Raw genomic sequence first — 23,021 nt, forward strand, 5'->3', positions numbered from 1 at the left:
TAACTATACTGTATGTGTCTTGAGGATAGGAGTGTGGCAGTCTCTATTCCCTGGGAGCTGCCTCATGGTTGTAAACTACTAGGTTCATCATGCCTTGGAGGGGAGAACAAATAAAATATTATGGATGGATCAGCTCAGACCTAGAACAAGAAAAATAACATTTCTTCCCTCAGGCAAGACTCAAACCTTCTCTGTGACAATGAAGAATGACATTATTATTTCCATCCTTCCTGTAAGTGTACCTGCTATTGTCCCTGAGTCTTTGTGCTTGCTACTCCAGTCTCTCCAAAACACACTTGTTTATTTCTAGCATTTTCCTTTACATTGTTATATTCCTTCACTCATCAAATATATGTGTTTTTTTTTTTTTCTACTTTCTATGTATCAGTATCTTTAGTTTCTTTTCAATGGCACTTATTGCTTAACTAGAGAGAGAGAAAAAATTAGAGTAGGAAAGAAACATTTATAATTATTTAGCATTTCAGTTTTAGCATTTGATACTAAAAAGTCCTTATGCACATTGTCAGCAATTCAGGACTTTATTCCAAATAAAGAAGCACACACCTTCTCAGGCTTGACAGTTTTCTTGCCTATCTGCCCTCCCAGGCACGGTCTTTTAACTGTGTGACTCAAATGTAGTTAATCCAGTCAAAAATCATTGGCTTCAAGCATGACCACTCTGAGGGCTGCTCTTGCTTGAACATATGCAAATGTATCTGGATGACTCACAGGCAAAAGCCCAGATCCATCATGCTTAGCAAATGATATTATATGAGCTGAACTTCTTCACAGAGGACAGAGGAGTTTTCAACTTAAAATTAATTTGCACATTTTTGCTTTAAATGTGTCTGCTTAAACCTGAAATGGAGAGTCTATGTCCTGTGGCTCTTTAACTGGTGCTAATGATCTAAGCAGACCTGAGGGCCACTACAGAGAAAGTTCAGCTAAAATTATATTAGTATCCCAAACAGATTGACTAGTGAGATTAAAGTTCTGAACTAGTAGCAATTCCAAACAGATTGACTAGTGGGACTGACTTAGCAACTGGCTTGTAATCTTTCTCTCCTTGTCTCATCTGTTTCTCTATTTTTTGGGTCTGACTTTGTATTAAGAAGGAAGTATTCATAGCATTTCTAAGTTGCAAACCTTGTGGCAACTGAACTAGCTCACCAAAACTACAGATATTAAGTTTACCTTAATGACCTTTATTGTCCAGGAAGGTACAACCTAAATACTACATTTGAGCAGCCTTGTTCTGGTCCTAGTCCTGTAACAAGCAAACTGGATCATGTGCTTTCATGCAGTGACTATGTAGGTTACTACCCATGGGGCCCAGATTCAATAAGGAGTATCTTTAAACGTGTGTAAACAGGCAAAATAATGGAGACTACTTATACTTTGACATATAAGTTTATGGTTCCAAAAAGCATATACCTTAAGATTTAATTACCTATGCCTCAGAAATTAATGACCATGGAGAAATATCAAATTTTATTTTATTTTTTTAAAACAGTTACCACAACACTATGCTTTTTAGTATTTTCTACGGGTTTGGGATTTAAATGTTTTCTTTGAGGTATGTTCAACAAACACTTTCTCTGAGCATTTGTTGCATCTTCCATGTGGTAACCAGCCTACACTTCAGGTGCCTAAATAAGACTCAGCTAGGGCTCAGGGCAGCAAAGAAAAAGAAGAGAAATACTTGCTTGGTTTATGACGCTTCCACTGCCGGTAATGGTCCACTGTATAGCTGGCTTTGGAAACCCTTCCACATGGCAGATTATGGTTTTAGAGAGTCCACTGGGGTCAGTTTTCTTTGTCATCTTAATCTGAGGTTTCCCTAAAATATTATTACAATGAAAACAGTACAATTGAAATATTAAGAGACAGGATATGAAATCCTTGAAGGAAAAAAAAAATTGCTTCTAAAAAATTCACTACCTTCTACAATGAGTGTCAGTGACTCCCTTTTCTTTAGTCCTTCAACCTCCTGAAGAGCAGTTTCACAGACATAGTTCCCAGCATCCTGATAATGAAGACTAGAAAATGATGGGCTTGATCGGAGTCTGATGTTATCCTGGTTAAATGTAGAGCACAATTACTTCAGAGAGCATGCATTTTATTTGTTTGTAAATCTGTTTATTTATATTTTCAATTACTGTGTATGTTATTGTGTTTGTATGTGTGTGTCTCTCTGTGTGGTGGGTGTGAGTGTGAGGTATTTGTATGTGGTACATGCACCTGGATGTCTGGATTCCTACATCTGTGCATGTGTGTGTGGAGACCAGTGTACATCATCCGGGGCCTTCCTATATTATCCTTTTTCTTATTGTCTCGAGATTGGGTCTTTCACCAATACAGAAACTTGCATTTGGCTACTGGCTGCTTAAGAAGCTCTTGGGATCAATCTGTCTCTAGACCCCAATTCTTGGGTTTCAGACACTCACCATAATAGCTGGTGGGTTCTAGGGATTCACACAAAACTCTTGGGTGTTGAATAAAGCACATAAGTTCTTACTGAGCTATCTATCCATTGCCACAATTGTGACTTTAGATGTATGTGTTCTATAACCCAAAGTTGTTATTCTGTGTCTAACATATGTATATATAATGTATGCTTTTAAAAATAAGCCCGTAAGATGCTTTCAAAAATAGACTTTCCTTATCCTTTGCAGTCTTGGAGTCAACCCAAGTAGAGCTGTAGTTCAGAGACTCCTGTTTCAGTGTTGGTAATTCGGAACAAGTTCATGATTTTCTCAGACTGAGTTTCCTTTAATTGGGTGAAATGTGGTCTTTTTCTTACTGTTTCTAAGTGTTTTGAGGATATAACCCAATGAATAGTGCAATGGGTTTATATTGGGTAAATGTCTCAATTGTCAGTCTCTACTACTGTGTTAGGACTGTTCCATAAGCCATTCATGGAACCTAAACAGTGCTGGGCATAAGTGCTCAAAACTTATTGTATCTGAGTGGCTATCAACACTGGGGGTTCACTATAAAATGACAAAAGGTATGAAAAATGCAATCATTAAGAAAACCTTACTACTCTAATTTCTAAAAAGAAAGGGAAGTAATATTTAGTATTTTTAGAAAGTTAATTGATATCATAAGATAATCATATTTTTAGAAATTTAAATGAAAAAGCAGAAAAGACAGAATTCTAAGATTTTGGGTCTTTGTATGCTACGATTTTCTTTTGCCTGCTTCCCCATCAACAAATGTTGAATGAGAATAATGCAATACTGATGTTATGCTTCAACCAATAAGAGCAACAGCCTGCATTTCATATTTAATGTACAGACTTATTTATTTTTCTTTCTTTTTTTTTTGAGGTATGGTTTCTCTGTGTAACCTTGGCTGTTATGGATTCAGTTTTTAGACCAGGCTGGCCTGGAACTCACAGAGATCCACCTGCCTCTGCCTCCCTGACTGCTGGAATTACAGGCATTTACATTTACATTTCTTTCTTGAATAAAACACCTATTCAAGTTTGTACAGTCATTGTCTATTCTACTTGCTTATAAATTGTCTAGATTTGTGACTGTTAAGTACTATGAATAGTACATGTTAAATAAGGATGGTGAAGAGTGACATTGTAATTACTTGAGAGAAAAACAAATTGTGATAAGATTGTGCCTAAGAGAAAGTAAAAGACTTTGCTCAAAGAATGAAAGAATGCTGGGTGTGGTTGCACACACCTTTAATCCCAGCACTCTGAGGCAGGGGGCCAGCCTAGTCTACACTGCTAGCTTGAGGATAGTAAGTGTTACATAGGGAGACTGTTTCAGAGAGGAGAGGAGATGAGAGGAGAAAAAGAAGGAGGAAGGGAGAGAGGGACAAAGGTAGAGAGATAGAGACTGAGACAGAGACAGAAACAGAGACAGAGAATAACATTGAGTATCTAGCATTGAGACTAGAAAACAGGATTATGCAATAATATTTTATCTAGAAGAAGTCCTAGTAAGAAATTTCTGCATGATTGTTATAAAGATATTTTAGACCCCTGTTTCAAATGATGTGGATATTTATTTTCTCTGAATTTCTCTAGTTGGGTGCTCCTGTCCATGGTCCATGCTATACTCTGTCTGTTAGAAAACACTAGCCGAACATATAAATAGTGATACCATAGTCATGGACTTACGCTTTAAGGACAAGCTGAACTCAGAGCACCAAATACATATCCTCCTTTCTCATTGTAAAAAAAAAAAAAAAAAGTACAAATGACCGGGTCCCAAGCCACAGTCTTTATGTAGAGTTGTAAGACTACATGAGCTTACACAGGAGATTCCCAAACAAGACCATAGAATGTTTTAGAAGTAAAAGGGCCTCTCTAGCATCAAAAATCTTGTCATTCCAAAGAACCTGCTTTTAGAGACAGAAAAGTTGTCTGGATACCGAAGAGGAGGCAAAAGGGCTTGGCTTGGCTTACAGAACAACTCATAATCCAGAAAGCCTGGGTTTGAGTTTCTATCTACTTGTGAGTTTTCTGATCTATCTGCCTCAATTTCCTTATAAATGATGGGAAAAATAATGAACCAGCAGTATTTCCCACAAAGATACTGCAGGAAGGATGTCAGTTAAAATGTACTCCAAAAGGTTCGTCTTTTAAACACATAACTGTGTACTTGTGTGTGTGCATTCATGTGTAGATCACTCTTTTTTATGTAATCATAAAGCAATGCACCAAGCTATGCTTCAGTCCATCCATTAATGATGTTACAGTGCAGCTGAGCGCCTCTGCAATCGACTGTGAATTGACAAAACACTAGAGAGAAGAGGAGTGAACGGCAGATGGATAAGAGCCTACAAGCCAAGTGCAAATATACAGATTAAGATGTAAAACAAGACACGGGAAGAATCCTCAAAGAACGCATTCTAAGAAAGAGGGCAGGAGGGGAGGATCTGTACTTACTTTCATCCACACCACGGTGGCATTCCTACTAGCAGATATTGTGCAGGACACAGGCAGGGTATCACCGATCTGTTTGGTCACTTCCCCGCTTGGGTTTAAGGATAAATCCAAATCTGTGAGACAGAAAAACTGCTTGAAATAAAAACTACAAGAAAACAGGAGAGTAACAATATTTTGGACGTGAAAAGATGAAATGGAAAATTTTTTTCCAACTGTACTTGAATATCAGAACAGACTTATGTGAGTAAAGCAACTAGACTGTAGATGATTCAGCTTATCCTTACAAGTTAGCATTGATGCCAACTTGGACAAATATATGGTCAATCTAAATGTTTTGCATTGATTTTCAGTTAACACAATTGGTGTTTGGGGTGCATATAAATATTTCTTAGGGAACTATCACCTTAAGAAAAAGAAATCACTTCACTTCAGGAAGGAAATAAAAATGAGTAGGTAAGTATTATGAAAGAGAGTTGATAAGACATTGCAGAAGAAAATCACATATGTTTAGACAGCAGGTGATAAATGGAAAAACTATCAGATAGTGCATACGTTTCTTTAGAGAAAATTGACAAATAGTTGAATTATTTCTAAAATGCTATTCCATTTTCCATGCAGTTGAAATGTTGAATAAGACCTATTATTGGGTACACTTTCAACAGATAATTTAAAAAAAAAATACGTAGAATAAGCATATCTAAGGATGTGTAAGGTAAGAAATGACTTTTAAAATATAAATCTTAGAGTATGATTTGTAGGAAAACTTCAAATCAATGGAACAAATTTTGTCATACAACAACTATGTTCTAAGCACTAATGGAAGATCTGTGCATGAACGACGACTTGACCCAAAAGGATGGAGGCAACATGTAGTCTACTTGAGTGCCTCACCTGTGAATTCAGAACCTGGTAACAAACCTCTTACACATTCAGAGAACTCAATGTTGAAATATTAAGTAGTGGCACAAGCAGAGACCAAATGAGTAAAAAGAATAGAACCCAACCGTGTTTTAAAGCAGAAAGATTTTGAAAATGAGACACTGCATTGTTGTAGTCTCTTGACAACTAAGTGCTTTGGTAGGTGGGAATATAGGGAAAAACATTTCCACGTGGGAAAAAAGAGAGAGAGAATGCAGCAGGCTGTTCACTGCTGTGTCATCCTGCACTGCTGGTTGGGATTTGTAGAATGTGTGTGTAAACTACAGAATTAAGGTGAGTCCAGAAGTGATTTTGTGCCTCTTGTCTCTCTTTAATGATTTTTGTTGCAGTTTGACTTTCATTTCCTGTGCCATTTTGTAAAAGAAATATGTATGATGTATGGATGTGGTAATAGACCTGTGAGTGTGTGTATGTGTGTGTATGTGCGCATATGGGTGTATATGCACTTGTGTGCAGGTGCATATGGAAGCCAGGTGTCAAATCAGTTGTCTTCCTATTTCATTATCCAATTTTATTGAAGATAGTCTTTAATAAAGAACCTGAAACTTAGCAGTTTGTCTACATTGACTGGCCAATGAGTTTCAGTGCCCTGTCTGATTCTCATCTTCACTATCCACTCTCTCAAGTTCTGGGGTTGTAGACTTCTACAAATACATGTCCCCCCCCCCCCCTTGGTTGCTGGGGATAGGAAATCATGTTCTCATAATTGTGAAGTAACCTATGTACTGACTGAGGCATCTCTCCAACCTATAAATAGCATTCTCAATGGTTGTCTTTTTCGTTAAGCATGAGTACTCACCATGCCTTGATTTTCTCTGATATAGTCACAGGACCTGATACATCAAGGCTCAGAGTTACGGTTATTAAATGAGTGATGGAAGAAGCATACTTTCTAATTTACACTAATAATAATAGCTGCACCATCTGTTAAAAAAGTGGTTTTGTAGACTGAGCTGCCCATTGGTTCCCTAGTAAGAGGAACAGGGGATGTCTCTGACATGAACTGAGTGGCAGGCTCTTTGATCACATCTCCCTGAGGGGGGAGCAGCCTTACTAGGCCACAGAGGAAGACAATGCATCCAGTCCAGATGAGACCTGATAGGCTAGGGTGAGAGGGAAGGAGAGGAGGACCTCCCCTCTCAGTGGACTTAGGGAGGAGCATGGAAGGAGAGGGAGGAAAGGTGGGATCGGGAGGGGATGAGAAAGGGTATGAGGGAGGGGGCTACAGCTGGGATACAAGTGAGTATTTTAAAATAATTAATAAAAGAAAAAAATGGTTTTGTTAGATTGTGTGTGTGTATGTATAAATTATGTTTCTATGAAAATTATAAAAAGAGAAACTTAGGAGCCTTTATTTGTGGAGTGAAGAACGTGTCAGTGAGAGGATATAAGATGCTAAAGGCTAAAGATGGACTTTGAAGTTTCTGATGAGAAATCTATGTCTGTAAGATGTGGCAGAAGAATAGAAACTGTTTAACAGTAACTCAGGATCTGTAGAAATATGCTCTCATTAAGAGGTCTGTTCTGTGCCCCTCTGTGTATATGAATGCTGCTTTTCCGTCGAGAAACAAATTCTGCTTTTGGAAAAGCAGCAAAGATGAATGGGAAATATAATTTTCATGTTTTTATTTAATGTAGAATATAATGATGATGAGCATAATAATTCTTTAGCTCTTAAGGAGACATTCAGGCCTTAGAACCCAATGTTACAGTCAGTCTGTTAAAACCAGAATACAGTCGGATCTAATGAAATGCACTAAATTTCAGTTACCTTTCCCCATATTCTGTTTGCTTCTCCTTTCTGTTACAGACTATCTTTACAGTCATTATGTGGTTGCCACCAAGTCTTCTTCCTTATAGTGTGTGGTCAAGTCCTCCCTGTCTGTTCTGCATGCCATACATGGGACAGCTCTCCACTCTTAAGATACCATGTACCTCACATCTCTTAAACATAAGCATCTGACTCAGGAACTAGAACATAGGTAACTAGCCTCAAGATATGATGGACAAGGTTACCAGATGACTATTCACAAGCACTTGTATTTGTTGGCTGTATTTCTTTGCTTTCCTTTACAGAACAGGGCTAGATAATGGTCCCATGACTGACTGGTCCTAAGAGTAAAAAAATTGCACTATTGTTCTACTTAGAGGTCACTGTTTTCCTACTATCACCTGATGGCAGACACACTCAATCCTGAGCATGAGGACAGAAGAGACCTACAAAAAGCTTGGCTGTTAGAAGTTTTCGACACTTCACTGTTTCCACAGGGCTCCCAAGGGTGCACATCCAACATCAGACAATGACAAGCAACCGTCTGGCTGTATTATTCTTCAGTGTATATTCCTGAATTTCCCTCTAAACTTTGGTTCCTTGCTTCCATGTTTTCCAAGCATTGTAGATAGACAGCAGAGCACCTTGCTTATGGCAGTTTCCTTGAATGTTTTTCGACCTTGCTTCCTTCCTCTCTTCTGTCTCATCGAGTTGTACTCTGACTGAATGGGAACAGTATGTCCTCCATATTGTTCCCTACTGAGCCCTTTTGACAAATGCGTGGTGTTTGCCTTCAGGGGATGTGGTCAATGGATAGCCCAGGTCCCATGCTTAAACTTTACAAATGTTTTCAGTTCCTCAAAGGCCTTGTGCTACAGAGGATCCTGCACTAGATCTGCAGGTCATTCTCTCTGATGACCTTCAGTTCCTTTTCTCTATTGCTTAATCTACCTAAAACAAAACAAAACAAAACAAAACAAAACAAAACAAAACAAAACACGAAGCAAAAAGACCACTCATGCTTTGCAGGACTGCAGCAGATCATTTCTAGGAGAAATCTTTCTGATTGCATTGTTTGGCGAAAGGTTCATTCAGCCTGTAACTCCAAACAAGACTCACAGACATGCAAAACATTTAGGAGTTCTATTCAGCATGTGAGTTTTATTGACACAGGTGATTGTGTTAATAAAAAATAAATCATTATTTTAAAGAAGCCTCTGATATGTTAAAATATGTGTTTTCATGATTTACAAAATTAAATACTCAAACTTCATGGCTGTTCTTTTTTCTTTTTTGTAGATTTCTTTATTTTATTGTTTTGCGCGGATGAGAGTTTTGCCTGTATGGATGTGTGTGTGGTGCCCTCTGAGGTCAGAAGAGAAAGTTGGGGTCGTCTGGGACTGGAGTTACAGATAGTTGTGAGCCACTGTGTGGGTTCTGTAATCAACCCGGGTCATCTGCAAGAACAAGGACTTTTCACACTAAGCCATCTCTCCATCTCCTACATGCTGTTCCTAATGGATCTTCCCTGCCTCCACTCCCCCCAACCCCCTCAACATATTCTCAGAGACGAAATAGAATTTCCAAGCATCTGGAATCCTCCAAGCAGATCAAAATTTAATAAAGGTGTCACTCAAAGGTGATTCTAAAGAGGTTCTCTTTCCGCCAATTCACTATCCTTTTGCATAGGATAAATTTAGGTAATAAATGGCTTTTAGTCACCTCTACTTCCGCTTCCAGTGCTGAATCTGTAGTGACTTTATGATGCATGGATCTGAGTGCTAACAGTACCCTGTAATTTAAAAATGAGATATATAATCTACACTCTCCCTGGTAAAAATGCAAATCCTGTTAATATCAAGACTATATAAATAGAGCTTGGGGGAATAGCTCAGTGGCAGAATGCTTGCTTAGCATGTACAAAGCCTTGGGATCCATCTTCAGAACTGCATAAAATAAATTATGTATATTATACATATATTTATACATTCTGTCTACATATATTTAAATATATAATGAGTTATTTAAGGTTCATATGAATATTACTTAGTGTTACTCATGACTAAAGACATTTAGAAGGAAGGGCTTCACCACTGACAGATTTGCAGTTCCCAGACTTCAAGGCTTCATGCCGTACTGCAAGGCTTCAGCGTGGCAGTGGTAACCTGCACGAAAGCTGTTAATGGTGTTTAAACTGAGTAAGATGGCACCAAGTTATTTAAGAAAGATAGTGTTGAACTTAGAACTGTTAGCCAGCTAATGTTATTAGAGGCCTTTGAGGTGACGCAGGTCCTGAGTAGGTGACTTACAGTGAACTGTGATGGCTGTTGAAGCCATCATACTTCTTGTGTCGATCAGCGAGCATTTGTATTCTCCTGTGGCATTTCGCCTCACGTCTGTCAGCGTATAAGTGCTTGAGCTTCTTATTCCTTCAGGCTGCCCCTTTGGGTGGAGGCAAAATGTTAGATGGTTATACTTGGGAGCTACAATGAAAATGGTTATAATTCTTGAGGAAGTTGCCATTTTTTTTTCAGATATGGGAAAAAAAGCAACCATACTTTTCAATTAGACAAAAACAAAATTCATTCTACAAAGATTTGAGAAGCAATTTATATTTTGGTTCTAAAGTTTGAAGAGCTGTTTTTCATTGTATTGATGCCATCTGTTTTTTTTTTTTTGAGAGCATAGCTTAAGTTTAAATTTTAAAGCAGATTTTTAAAACATCAATATCCTTGTACTGTGCCTTATCAACACAGATAAAAGCATTTAGAAGTTCTAGAAGAAAAATTGATTGGGCCTTGGATACATGTATGTACCTACAACATTCAGGATTTCGAAGCAGGAGGATTATGAGTTCTAGGATAGGCTGAGTTGTATAGTGAGTTCAAGTTCAGACTATCTCTTAATGAACCAAGGAATGGGGGTGTAATTTAGTGGCAGAAACCTTGTCTGGCATGTGCAGGGACCCTGGGTGTCATTTCATGTATGAGAGAGAGGGGGAAGAAGGGAGAGAGAAAAAGAGAAAGATAGAGACACAAAGAGACAAGAGACAGACAGAGATAGAGAAAGAGACAGAGAGAAGGAGAAAAGAAGACAGGAGAGGAGAAAAAGAAGGGGAGAGGGAGGGAGGGAAGAGGACAGGAGAGGAACAGAGAAAGCAAGTAAGAAGATGGGAAAGTCATTCATATATCCAAATAATGATAGGCAGAAATAAGGAAGTGTGAAGAAGAATGAAAAGCAGCAAGAGCTAACGAACAAAAAGGAGAAAATGATTAAAAGAAAGTAAAGCAAATGAAGGAAGGCAAATACAGAGATGGCAAGAGTTTACCAGCATCAAAGAAAAGTGGCAGATACTAGTTGTAAAGCTAGATCATGAGTTCGGCTCTGTCAACCCTAATAGCCAACGTGAAAACTCAGCTTCAAAACTTTTATTTGTCAATAAAAAAATGTTAGTGTGTATATTTAATAGGGGAAACGGTGCTGTCTGCTAAGCTATAATGTGTAACTGTCTTGATTCAAAAGATCTGAGTGTATTCAGAGAAGCCCTTGCATTAATCCTCATCCATACTAGTCCCTTTGCAATCACCCCTTTAGAGTTTTGCAGTGATCTACTTCTGAAGAGCAGATTTTGTGTCCTATTTGGGTGATTGTACCATGAGTTTCTGCAATTATGCTTTCCTGTGGTTGCTTCTTTTTTCCTCTTTGTCTCTGAACTCTCTAAACACTGAGGGGGAAAAAAAAGAAAGAAGAGAAGATTGGTGCCACAGAAGCTTTCAACGGACATTCTACAGGTGGTGGTTTTTTTTTTACTGTCTTTATTTTTTTTTCTGTTCCCAAGAATAACACTTTTTTTTTTCCTTTCACTTAAGCTACCCAAGTACATACAATTGTTCATGTCAGTTAGAATCCAGACAATAGGACACAATGATAGCAGTCAAGTCCAGCTAATGCTTAAGCACTTACTGGTAAGTAAAACATGAACTCCTCGGGAGGCGGGTTGCCATTCCCCAAGCACTGAAGAGTGATGTTGTCTCCTTCTTTGATGGCGTTTTTTGGTGGCAGCACTTGTATTGTCACCTGCTCTGTGGGATCTGCAAGAGTCACAAGCAGAAGTTAACCGTTTTTGTCAAGTACCAAATTACTCTGTGCATACAACGTAAATGACTAAATTATACACAATTTTCTCAAGAAGCTAGTAATGGTAATTACTTAAATGTATCTTTTTATGGAGGGATTGAAGTTAATAGCCACTTGCTATACCAAGTACTAATCTTGGTAAGAGAAAACTACAAAGAACCGTGTTACATAAAAATCAATTTCTTCTTAGCAAAATGCCTTTAACTGAGGTGGCAATGACTATAATTATTTTTATGTGTAAAAGACCAGTAGAACAATCTCACCGTGTGACTTCATTATAAGGGAGTTGAATGGTGTTATATGAATCTTATAGCTTGGAAGGGCTAAATCAGGTAGAAAAGTCACTAAAGCTACTGGATACCATTGCAGTTTTACTATACAATAATAAAAGTAAATTTAAGAGACATGAGCTAAACAACACCAGTAGTGTTTTGGCATGCATCTACTTTGGAATGTATCTACTTAAAAAAATTAACTCCATAAACACATATGCATGCAGAGAGAGAGAGAGAGGCAGAGAGAGATATTTAAGGAGACAGAGACAGAGATGGACAAGGACAGAAATTGAGCCCGAGATCTCTATATAGTCATCAGGATCATAAATATGCTGTAATTTTATCCTGCTCTTTAAAACAAGCCATGATATAACTTTAATTACACATTATTATTTTTTGCAGAAAAACAGAGATATTGAGTATTTTAAAACACACACTATTACTCAATAGTGAAATGCCAAATGAATTAAATGCTGCACACTGTGGAACAGCAGCTAGGAAACAGAAAATGAAACAGGTAGCGGTGGGTCTACAAATGATTGATTTTCCAATATTCATGATTTACATAGCTGGGTAATGCCATGAGGGACAAATTTAAAAAGATAGACAAAAATGAGTAGTGACTGAGATATCTTCCTGTTTTCAAATTTGTGAACAAAATACTCTATCGACAAAGACCTATTTTATTATTAGCTAGTAAAGTCAAACTGATAGGTTGTTTGAGAAGCCTTCTCCATTTCTTGCAGTCATGCATGTAATGCCTACAATTAAATTGCAGAGGAAAATTTAGAAAAGTTGTTGTAGACTGCTTTTTTGACACTAATCTATGTGTGGACACTGGTCATTGCCATGCCCTAAGACTGAACACTGAGGTTTGCACACTGCTTAGGGATTTATTACATGTGTTTATTTCTGGATTTGTTGCAGATAGCTCTCCAACCAGCAGGATCCAGTGGAGTTGAAGTGAACAAAGCTTGCTTTTGGCATCCCATTGACAGCTGCCATTTCTGGGTTTCCTGCCTGCACCTCTTCTTTTTCCATTCCTTTATTTGTTAGTGCACCTTAGATGCATAAAGTTGTGGGATTCATCACAACTGTTTTTGTAATGCATATCAGGTTCATGGTTTAACATGGTCCTTTCTTAGATTGGGACAGTGCTGAGTCTCTGATCAAGGCTGACAGAGGATACCCAGAGCCATATGTCTGACTTCCTCTTCTATTTCAATGTCCCTTCTCTGGACTCCTTTTCTTTTCTTTTCTTTTCTTTTCTTTTCTTTTCTTTTCTTTTCTTTTCTTTTCTTTTCTTTTCCTTTCAAAATTATTTTAATTTTTCTTTTTTATATTAATTACAATTTATTTACTTTGTATCTCAGCTGTAGCTCCCTTCCTCATTCCCTCCCAACTGTACCCTCCCTCCCATGCCCTTTTTCCAAGTCCACTGATAGGGGAGGAAGACCTCTGACCCTAGCCTACCAGGTCTCATCAGGACTGACTGCAGTTTTTTCTTCTGTGGCCTAGCAAAGCTTCTCCACCCTCAGGGGGAGGTGATAAAAGAGCCAGCCACTGAGTTCATGTCAGAGACAGTCCCTGTTCCCCTTCCGTGGAGACTGAGCTGCCATGGGCTACATCTGTGCAGGGTTCTAGGTTATCTCCATGCATGGTCCTTGGTGGGAGTATCAGTCTCAGAAAAGATACCTGGGCCCAGATTTATTGGTTCTGTTGCTCTACTTGTGGAGCTCCTGTCCTTTCCAGATCTTTTTATCTCCCCATTCTTTCATAAGATTCCCTGCAGGCTGCCCAAAGTTTGGTTATGAGCCTCAGCATCTGCTTTGATACACTGCTGGGTAGAGTTTTGCAGAGGCCCTCTCTGGTAGGCTTCTGTCCTGTTACTTGTTTTCTCCTCTTCTGATGTCCATCCCATTTGCTTTTCTGACTGAGGATTGAACTTCTTACCCAAGGTCCTCCTTCTTGCTTAGCTTCTTTAGGTATACAGATTTTAGTATGTGTATCCTATATTATCTGTCTAATATCCACTTATAAGTGAGCATATACTATGTGTGTCTTTCTGTTTCTGGGAACCTGGAAACAACCCAGATGTCCCTCAGTTGAGGAATGGATATAGAAAGTGTGGTACATTTACACAACGGAATACTACTCAGCAATTAAAAACAAGGAAATCATGAAATTTGCAGGCAAATGGTGGGATCTAGAAAAGATCATCCTGACTGAGGTATCCGCACTCCTTGTCAATCAGTTCTGCACTAGAGAGGTGAAGAACCGAAGTATGATCAGCGGATTATTGTAATGCATTTGCATTTTATGGTAGCTTTCTGGGTAGCCTTTTACATGCCTAACAAAATTGATCTTCACTTGTTATCCCTTTGTCCCAGACTTAGATGTTATTCTACTTATTAATAATAAGTCATTCTTCCCATTATTCTTTCTGTGTTGCCTCTTCCATCTCAGTCTAGCACCAAGTCTCAGTAGTTAGTGTCTTAGTACATCTTACATTTGATTCTTTCCTTCTGTTCACACTTAGTACTTTCCTAGTCTATGCCCTATTAACCTATACCTGAGATACTGCCGTCAAATTTTTCTACACTTTCATAACTATTTCCTCTAAAATGGTTTTATAAGACAATGATTTGACTATTATAATAATATTCAGAACCATTCATACTTTTTTTACACATAGGTATTTGAAATGGATATTCCCTAATTTAGTACACAGGGTTATCTAGAATTTACATCAAGTGAGATTTTTGTATTTTACCAACAAAAGTACTCTATTTTTTTCTTCCACATACCTATTTGTTCACTTACCCTTCCACCCAGTCAAAGACTTATTAGTTTAGCACCAGTGTTATATAAGTAATGTTCAAGGATCATAAAGGTGAAAACACTGTGCTCTTCCCTTCAGTGAACTTTATCCATTTATGAGAAAAACCAAATTTAACAATTCAGATGATTGCATTACACACTGCACAGATGGCAAAACCTACATGTGTGAGCAGAAGAAGCATCTGAGAGGGGCTGAATTCCCTCGAGAGCAATGTTTTAAAAAATAAGTCAAATAGGTTGGGGCTTGCTACATGAGAAAGGCAGGGCGATGAGAAACACGGGGAATCCTGTTCTCCCAGAGGAATGCGAGCAGTAGAAAGGAAAGCAGTGTGTCAAGTGTGGTGGTGAAGGTTGACACATGGTGAGCTACTGCGGCTAAGACAGACTCAGAGAATCCAGCAGCCAGGTGCAGGAAGAGGAATCTGAGCATTCTGAGGCTTAGTCACAGCAGGGATGCTGAAGCTGAAAGAATTTCTGGAAGCAACATGATGAGCAGCTTGTGCTGGGTGAGCAGAGAGAGAGGTAAGCCTTCTGAAACACCATTTTGGCAATCATTGCAGGAAACACAGGGAACCAGGGATGGGTGTATGAAGTGAGTACCAGAGGCAGAAATCACATGAACACAAAGACAAAACTGGGGGAGGACCGATGCATCATTCTCAGGCTCTCTCGGGTTGCATTCTTTCATCTAGTTCTCTCTACTGAATGTCCTCCTCTATCATTACCTCTTTCTCTTTTCTCAAGTCTCCCTGTAATACTGGTTTCCCAAATGTGCCCCGTGTATCATCAAACATTATTACTGTTTTATTTCTATAATAAATTCACTGTGAAGGAGCACATCTTCACATCTGCTGGATCACTTTACTTGAGTGATGTCCTGTAATCTGTTTTCTAGCAAGTCCTTCATATTCTACTAATGTGTTCAAGAGTTTCCAGAATCACTGTCCTTGGACACCTGACCTTTCAGGTCTCACCATTCTGTTTCTGTGACATTCCTCACTTGTAACCTCATACTGACAATTTTCTTTTGATGTAAGTGTCTTCATTCTCAGCTGGAAGAACAACCTCTTTGAATGTGCTACTTTGAGTTGTCGTCAAGAAGCTCAGCAGTGCCTGTATTGTCTTCTTGATGCCAAATCCTTCCCGTGTGTGCCTATGATATTACTGTGCCATTGTCATGTGAATTCAAGGATCCAGCCACTAACCTCTCTCTATTCCTGGCACTCACATACAAACCAGTTCTTGCAGAAGCCAATTTCCCAAGTCTTAAGATTCACTTGGGTAATTTTAAACTTAGAAAGCTAGTCAGTCATAAGACAGTAGTTGCCCAGTATTATCATTATTTTTTAAAAGCTCAGAAGTCATTAGGAATTCCTATAAAACCCACGGCAATATGTTATGGCTGGAGAGTATTGGAGGGAATTTGTCAGTTTATAGATCAAATCTTTAAGGAACATGGCACCTCATAGAGTGCAGAACACATATTCATAAATAATAAAGTAGGAAGTTGAGCCTATTCTTAAGTGATAAGCATTTTAGGTTGTCCAAAGAAGAAGAGTTTACTTGTGTATCAGAATTTTGTGAGGAGGACTGGATTAGGATTTCCAAGATTTAAAGTATTTGAATATTATTTTAATATATTAAAATTATACAATTGCATAATCCATTACTTACAGTAAATATCAAAGACTGCTTGTTCTGAATGAATTGTTTTCTGGCCTGAGGGTCCATAATATGTCACAGAACAGGTGAACGGCATTTGTATGTCAGCCTTAGTTGTCTTATACTCCAAGGATGAAGTCATGGTGTACAACTGAGTAACTGGATCAATTTCCTTTTTAAAAAATATGTCCACCTCTAAAGAAAGTAAGGAACATCAGTGATAAGATCTTTCACTGAAAACACACACACACACACACACACACACACACTCCATAATTAAATATCCCAACACCTTTGAGATGTGAGCTTGTCCTTCTAACTGTCATTATCAGGGGGGTAAATTGACACTCGGTTAGGTAAGATGTCATTTCAAAACTGTGAATCAGAGGCATAGGCAAAAATAGAATCCTGAAATCCTATCTCCCACTCAATTTAATTAACTTCTAGAATATGCCACATATAGAAACACCCCACTCTACTTTTGACTCTTCCACACAAGGGATAAAATGACATCTAATAAAATCACCCAGTGAGTTCAGGGGCATGCAACGTAACTGAAGTGTAGAGTTGTCGATAGAGAAGGGGCAGCATGTTCGATTCCAGACAGCTCCTAATCATTCAATAATGATTCACCCATAAAATATACAAACAGGCTACAGAAATTCATTGCCTGCCTCAGACTCACCTCCTTCCAGCGGTTGTAGCACTTTTCCATTCCTGTACCATGTGATGTTGCCATCTGGGTAACCGTCTCTTGAAATGCAGTCACCTAACTGAAAAATGCAAAGGAAACTTTCCTCATTGAAAATTATTTCAAATCCTTGTTTCAACATGGAAGGCCCAGAATATGGTGCTTCAGGAAATGAAGTACCTTGAACCATTTATTTTCCAACTCTAAGAAATCACCCTATGAATCTTATATATAAAAATAATGCTTTATATTAAAAATTAGTCTTACACAGTTTTCAATGTACAGTAAAGCTTTCCACTGTATATAAAATCACATCCATTTAAAGACATTCCCAAATTCATTTTGATGCTATCCATTTTTAATATTAGCTAAATGACATTATAACTATATTAATATTGATTATTGCTATGGTTCATATGTCTTCAAATGAAAGAATCATTTAGTGTTAAAATGTGGCACCTCTCCAATTCCATTTTCATTTCACAGTATAAATACTTGCCATGTTCTATAATCCTCAGTTCTGTCTTCAAGTGAGATTTGACTACATTATTAAACATTTATTAAACACCAAGTTTAAATAGGGTCCCCAAAACTTACTCTTACCCCTCATTATAAAAACAAAGGAATACTGAGGTATTTTGGTTAATAAGGATGAGAATATTACTCAGTTGATATGCTTACAAGTGGAAATCCATCTTTACCTGCTTATCAATTCTACTTCCTTTCCCTCCTGTGCTAACGTGATTGGTTGTATTTGTTTTCTCTCACTGTGTACTTCTAACTTTCAGTAATTTACTTTAATAGAATAAAGTCTAAATGTTATACAAGTCTTGACTAGTCTCAGAACTTTTTACCTCTTTAGATTTATCTCCTCATGTTCTCTTTTGCACCCAAAGTTTCTAAAACATCAAAAATCAATGTTTACTGGACAGACCACACTCTTTCCCATCTCAAAATTTCATTTAGTTGAAAAGACCTCTCCGTGTTTGATCTGTAGGGAGTCCATGTATCATTCACTGATTCTATCGAGTAGTTGGTTCATTCACACCAGAAAGACTCACTCTTGAGAAATGGCCATGCCTCCTTCCACATGTCCACTGTCATCATCAAAAGGACAGTGGCCACATTGTTCTCACGGTGACTTTCTGAATTCTCTGATTGGACCTAAAGCAGTTTAAACTCCATAATAGCAAGTGCTTCTTGTTTGTCCGGGCATCTAGGGGCACCTAGATTGAATAAAACAGTTAATAAAAACAAGGTCTCACCTTTTTTAGTTGCTCTGTTTCGAGAAATGGTGCTTTGTTTACAATTTCAGGTTTAGATGGTTGCTCTAAAGTTAAGTAGAAAAAAGTTTAAGTATACTGGAAGAGATAAAAGACAGATAATTATGAAAAACAGAATCTGTGTATGTTAAACAAAAGCAAAAATGATAAAGAATGGATAATTCTCAAATAAGAGTTTTATGTATTGCAGTAGGTATAACCTGTCATATGTTTGCTTTATGACTTCATGTATTATTTTAAGTGCTTATATTGCCTTTGAATAAAATACTTTAATGCTCTCTAGAAGTTTTGTGAAGTGAATATAGATTCGATGATAAATATGGGCCAATATTCTAATTAGGACATATTACTTCTAATTGATTACCAGGGGTACTTTCTTCTTATTAATGAGCAGAAGGCCTCCAACTCATTAGTTGAGGATGTTATTACATATGAATCTAAATCACAAAGAATTTTATTTGAAACATGCATTCTGAGGCTTAAGCAGCCTTCAGGCTCGCCACGGAAAATCCTATTGGTTTATATTTTTAACAAGCTTCTAGGGGAACAATGAAGTGCAAACACCATGGTAGTAAAAGAATGAGAAAAACTATGTAGTGACATACCTGTCACAATTTCCTAAATAAACCAATATCTATCTCTTATCTCACCTTGTGAAATGATGAAAATATGAGAAAATCTTCCCAATTTGGAATGGGAGATGGAAGACAAAGAATTTACAGACAGTTCTATAAACAAATTCCAAAAGTTGTTTCAAGAACAACTGATTAACTTTAAGAAACGAGTTCTTAAACTAATTTAAGGTATTTTACTTTGATTAGTGTATATTCATGTTTCAATATAACAAAAACTTCCATTGTGACATTCTTTTATGGCTGTATTATGAAATTTGATTTTATTTATCCCCATTGTCATTTTCTGTACTGGTTACTTTTATTTATTAAAAAAGTACCTTCTATGCCTTCAAATCTTATACTTTTAAGCATAGATTTCATATGTACAAGAAAATATAGCATTCCTCTCTCTGAGCCTATCTTATTTTGCTTAATATGACGACCTTCAATTTTTCCATTTTCTGCAAACATAATATCTCCAAAAACAAACATAATTGGTTTTTTAATTGCTGAGTAATAATGTTTAGGCTTATATTTATTTTCTATCTGCTCATGTGATGATGGACACTCGAGCTGAACCCACAGTTTGATTGTTGAGTATAGTGCTGTGATAATAATGGCCATGAAGGCATCTCTGTTGTATTTGAACACAAATTTTCCATTGGGTGCATACCTAAGGATGATACAGTTGCATCCTACAGTGGTTCTGTTTTCAGTTCTTTACGGAATCATCATTCTGATTTTCATAGTGACTCCACTAATTGGTATTCACACCAGCTCTGTGTAAAATGTCCCTTTCTTTGTACTCATGAGAATTTATTGTTTGATTTCTTAAAAGAGCCATTCTCACTAGGATAGGAGGAAATCTTAATGTAGTCTTGGCTCTCAATCCCCGAGTGGCCAAGAATATAAAACCTTTTAATCTAATATTTATTGGCAATTTGTACTTCTCAGAACTTTCTATTCTGTTTGCCCAGTTATCGATTAGATTATTAGAGGGTTTTCTTTTTTAGGTTTGCTTTTTTGAGTTTACTTTTTAAAATATAGTCTTAATATACAGTTTATATTCTTCTGGTTTTCTATAAATGATGAATTTTATACTTTACAAACAGATCAAATAAGCTGGACATGATAGCACATGCCTTTAATCCTACCACTCTGTATGCAGAGGCTGCTGGATAGCTTAGTCTACAAAGCAAGTTCCAGCACAGCCATGGCTACATAAAGAAACCTTGTCACAATACAATTAACCAACTATCCAACCCAATAGATCAACTGAGTAGTTTATAGAAAATGTAAATAGACTTATCATTCATAGTAGAATTATTTTTATAAATACATGAAACCAATCATTTTCCTTTCATAGTTTTAAGGTTTATGTCTTCAAATGTTTTGATTGCCACACTAAACTAAATTGAATTTTGTATTATTACTATTCAGTTTAGGGTTCAGTTGAAAGATTTACCTAACCAGACTATAATAGGAATAAAAAGATAAAACTCTTTTGAGTTACAAAATGGTTATCACTAGAATGTATGAAGACAAAGTGACATTCTTTATGTTAATATTAATTTTCCCTTTGCAGGTTTGCTTTGTATTGGAACATTGAATATAATTACCTTGCTTGTTGATCCCATACACTTTACTTAGAGAGTTATAGAGCTTATTTACTATAAATTTTAGAAATATAATTCTGCCAATGGAAGTTTCACAATGATAGTAGCAGTTGGAAACTAAACATGAGAGAGAGTCTGAATCACAGCAATACAAATGAACAACATAGACAACCAAGGTTAACACAAACAATAAGTGACAACCACAACCACGTCACTGAGTGTTAAGAAAATGACTAAACATTAGAAAAAAGTTAACAAAATTTCCCCTCAAAAGAGTCACAAGTTTGTGGGGGAAGCATTTGGCATGGAGGTTAAATCTTTCACATGTTAACACAACTTAATGCTCTCAGCATTTTAATGGAATACTCTTCAAATTAAAGCTGAATTATTGATCAAACATTGACTTTTGCCTAGAACCCCTGCTATCAAAGACAAGCATTTAATACATTGAGAGATGAATGCACCCAGCATACTTAAATAAATGAAAATTCTTGTGTCTTAATTAAATAAACCAAAGCTCTTAAGACGCAGAAGCCAATTCTTAAGCAACACCATCCTTAAAAACTCAAGAGATAGAACATGTTAATTAATTTATCTGATTTTTAAAAACGGGTCAAAATTAACAGAAAGGAAAAGACAACTGGTATTTAATTTCTCCTTCAGTAATAATAGGCTTGGAAAATGTGGAAAGGTTTGCAAATCATACAAATATAGGCTCTGAATACAAATTTGCTGGGTAAATTTGTCAAATTTTACTACTTTTCAATTACAAAGTACAACAGGAGAAAGACTGAGCTCCTATTTGCTTCCTCTTGATATGTGGTAAACTTATCTCTTATTTCTTATTAAACCTGGTAATATTTTACCAATAGGCACATAATCACAAATACTGCATGTATGCCAAATTTCTGAAGTACCTTGTTTGCATTAATTATGTCTAAAATTCATGATTATTTTAATAAACTTATAGAAAACAACAACAACATAAGACCTGGTGAAAGGATGCCTAAATTTTAGTTCTGCAATTTTTATTCATCTTTTCTTTGAAGGAGTCACAGTAAATTTTGTGATTTAATGACAATTTAATAATTAGTACCTCTTTTATTTCCTTGGGTCATTTTCTCATATATTCTTGCTTCAAACCCTTTGTATTAACCACATTTTTTCTATGTAATTTTCTTTTATATTTGCTTGTAACAATTAATGAATATTAGTTGGAGGACCATTAAAAGGACACATACTATTTTAACAAAATTGCATATTGATTGCTAAGTAGTGTTTTCATTTAAGAAAAAACCTTCATGTGAATTATGTCTTAATATGATTCAAGTATTTATAACCAAGTATAAAATCGAAAGAAAAAGCAACTCCACAAATTTGCTGGTAGCATTAATTTAAACAAGGTGACTAATTTAAAATTAAGCCAAAGCTTGCTCCAGAACATTTCTGAGTAATCTCTTCAAAATCTCTCAGCTGACCATGTATTAATTACAGAATTATGACATAGTTCATATTTTTCTTTCCTGTTGGCCTAACTGTCTCAACAGAAGTACCTAGGAACATACTATCATAGGGACACAATGTGGTGGTACATTAAAACTGTTAAGACAAGAAGTTTTTAAAAATAAATTAAATAGTCAGCCCTGGAACACCAGACAATTGCAGTGGCTTGTCACATGTGAAAGTGTGTGTGTGTGTTTGTGCGTGTGTCACTGTGTGTGCATGTTTATATGTCTCTGTGTGGAGTAGATATGTGAGTGTATATATGTGTTTGTGTCTCTGTATTTGTGTGTCTTTGTGAGTCTCTATGTGTGTGTGTATGTGGTGTGTGGTGTGTGTGTGTGTTTTGGCATCATGTGTCACACAACAGTTTCTTAACAATGAAATATAATTCTAAAGCTAAAATGATTTCTTTTTAACTAAAGACATCACAGGCTTTCATTAATTTCCTTTGAAGTCTTACCACAAATATCTAAAGGCTAAGCTAGATATAAAGTGCTGCATAATTTCAAGTGTTTTGGAAACAGAATCTTTGCTTTTCCAGTTTCTCTTTGTGTTCCTTAGAAGGAAACAGGGACAGAGATAAGGACTGATCAGGGATGAATATACTAAAATAGATACCCCACTTTCTAGCTCTAAATCTCAGGCTATATAGTTAGTGGATGCTATGGATATTGATTTTCAGAAAAAAAAAATGTAGAAATCAATACGTTACTAAAAGTTATAGTTTGGGCACCCGGCCCGCCAATGGACAGATAAAGATGCAGTCAGTATCCTAGC

At 36.9% G+C, this 23,021-nt stretch overlaps 1 protein-coding gene across 2 annotated transcripts in view; it reads right to left on the reverse strand.

Annotated features, from left to right (window-relative positions):
- The window catches only part of Alcam (activated leukocyte cell adhesion molecule), a 214,112-nt gene that overhangs the window by 20,884 nt on the left and 170,207 nt on the right, over positions 1-23,021 (reverse strand). For both annotated transcript variants that reach the window (XM_055593962.1, XM_055593956.1), the window contains exons 4-11: positions 18,494-18,558; positions 17,223-17,310; positions 16,550-16,732; positions 11,586-11,713; positions 9,932-10,064; positions 4,913-5,025; positions 1,942-2,077; positions 1,707-1,840 (exon numbers count right to left, since the gene is read on the reverse strand). In XM_055593962.1, coding sequence (XP_055449937.1) covers positions 1,707-1,840; positions 1,942-2,077; positions 4,913-5,025; positions 9,932-10,064; positions 11,586-11,713; positions 16,550-16,732; positions 17,223-17,310; positions 18,494-18,558 — 980 coding nt within the window. The remainder of the gene's footprint in view (positions 1-1,706; positions 1,841-1,941; positions 2,078-4,912; positions 5,026-9,931; positions 10,065-11,585; positions 11,714-16,549; positions 16,733-17,222; positions 17,311-18,493; positions 18,559-23,021) is intronic.

The sequence above is a fragment of the Psammomys obesus genome, unplaced genomic scaffold (assembly GCF_907164565.1).
Source record: "Psammomys obesus unplaced genomic scaffold, mPsaObe1.curated_primary_1811, whole genome shotgun sequence".
Lineage (NCBI taxonomy): Eukaryota > Metazoa > Chordata > Mammalia > Rodentia > Muridae > Psammomys > Psammomys obesus.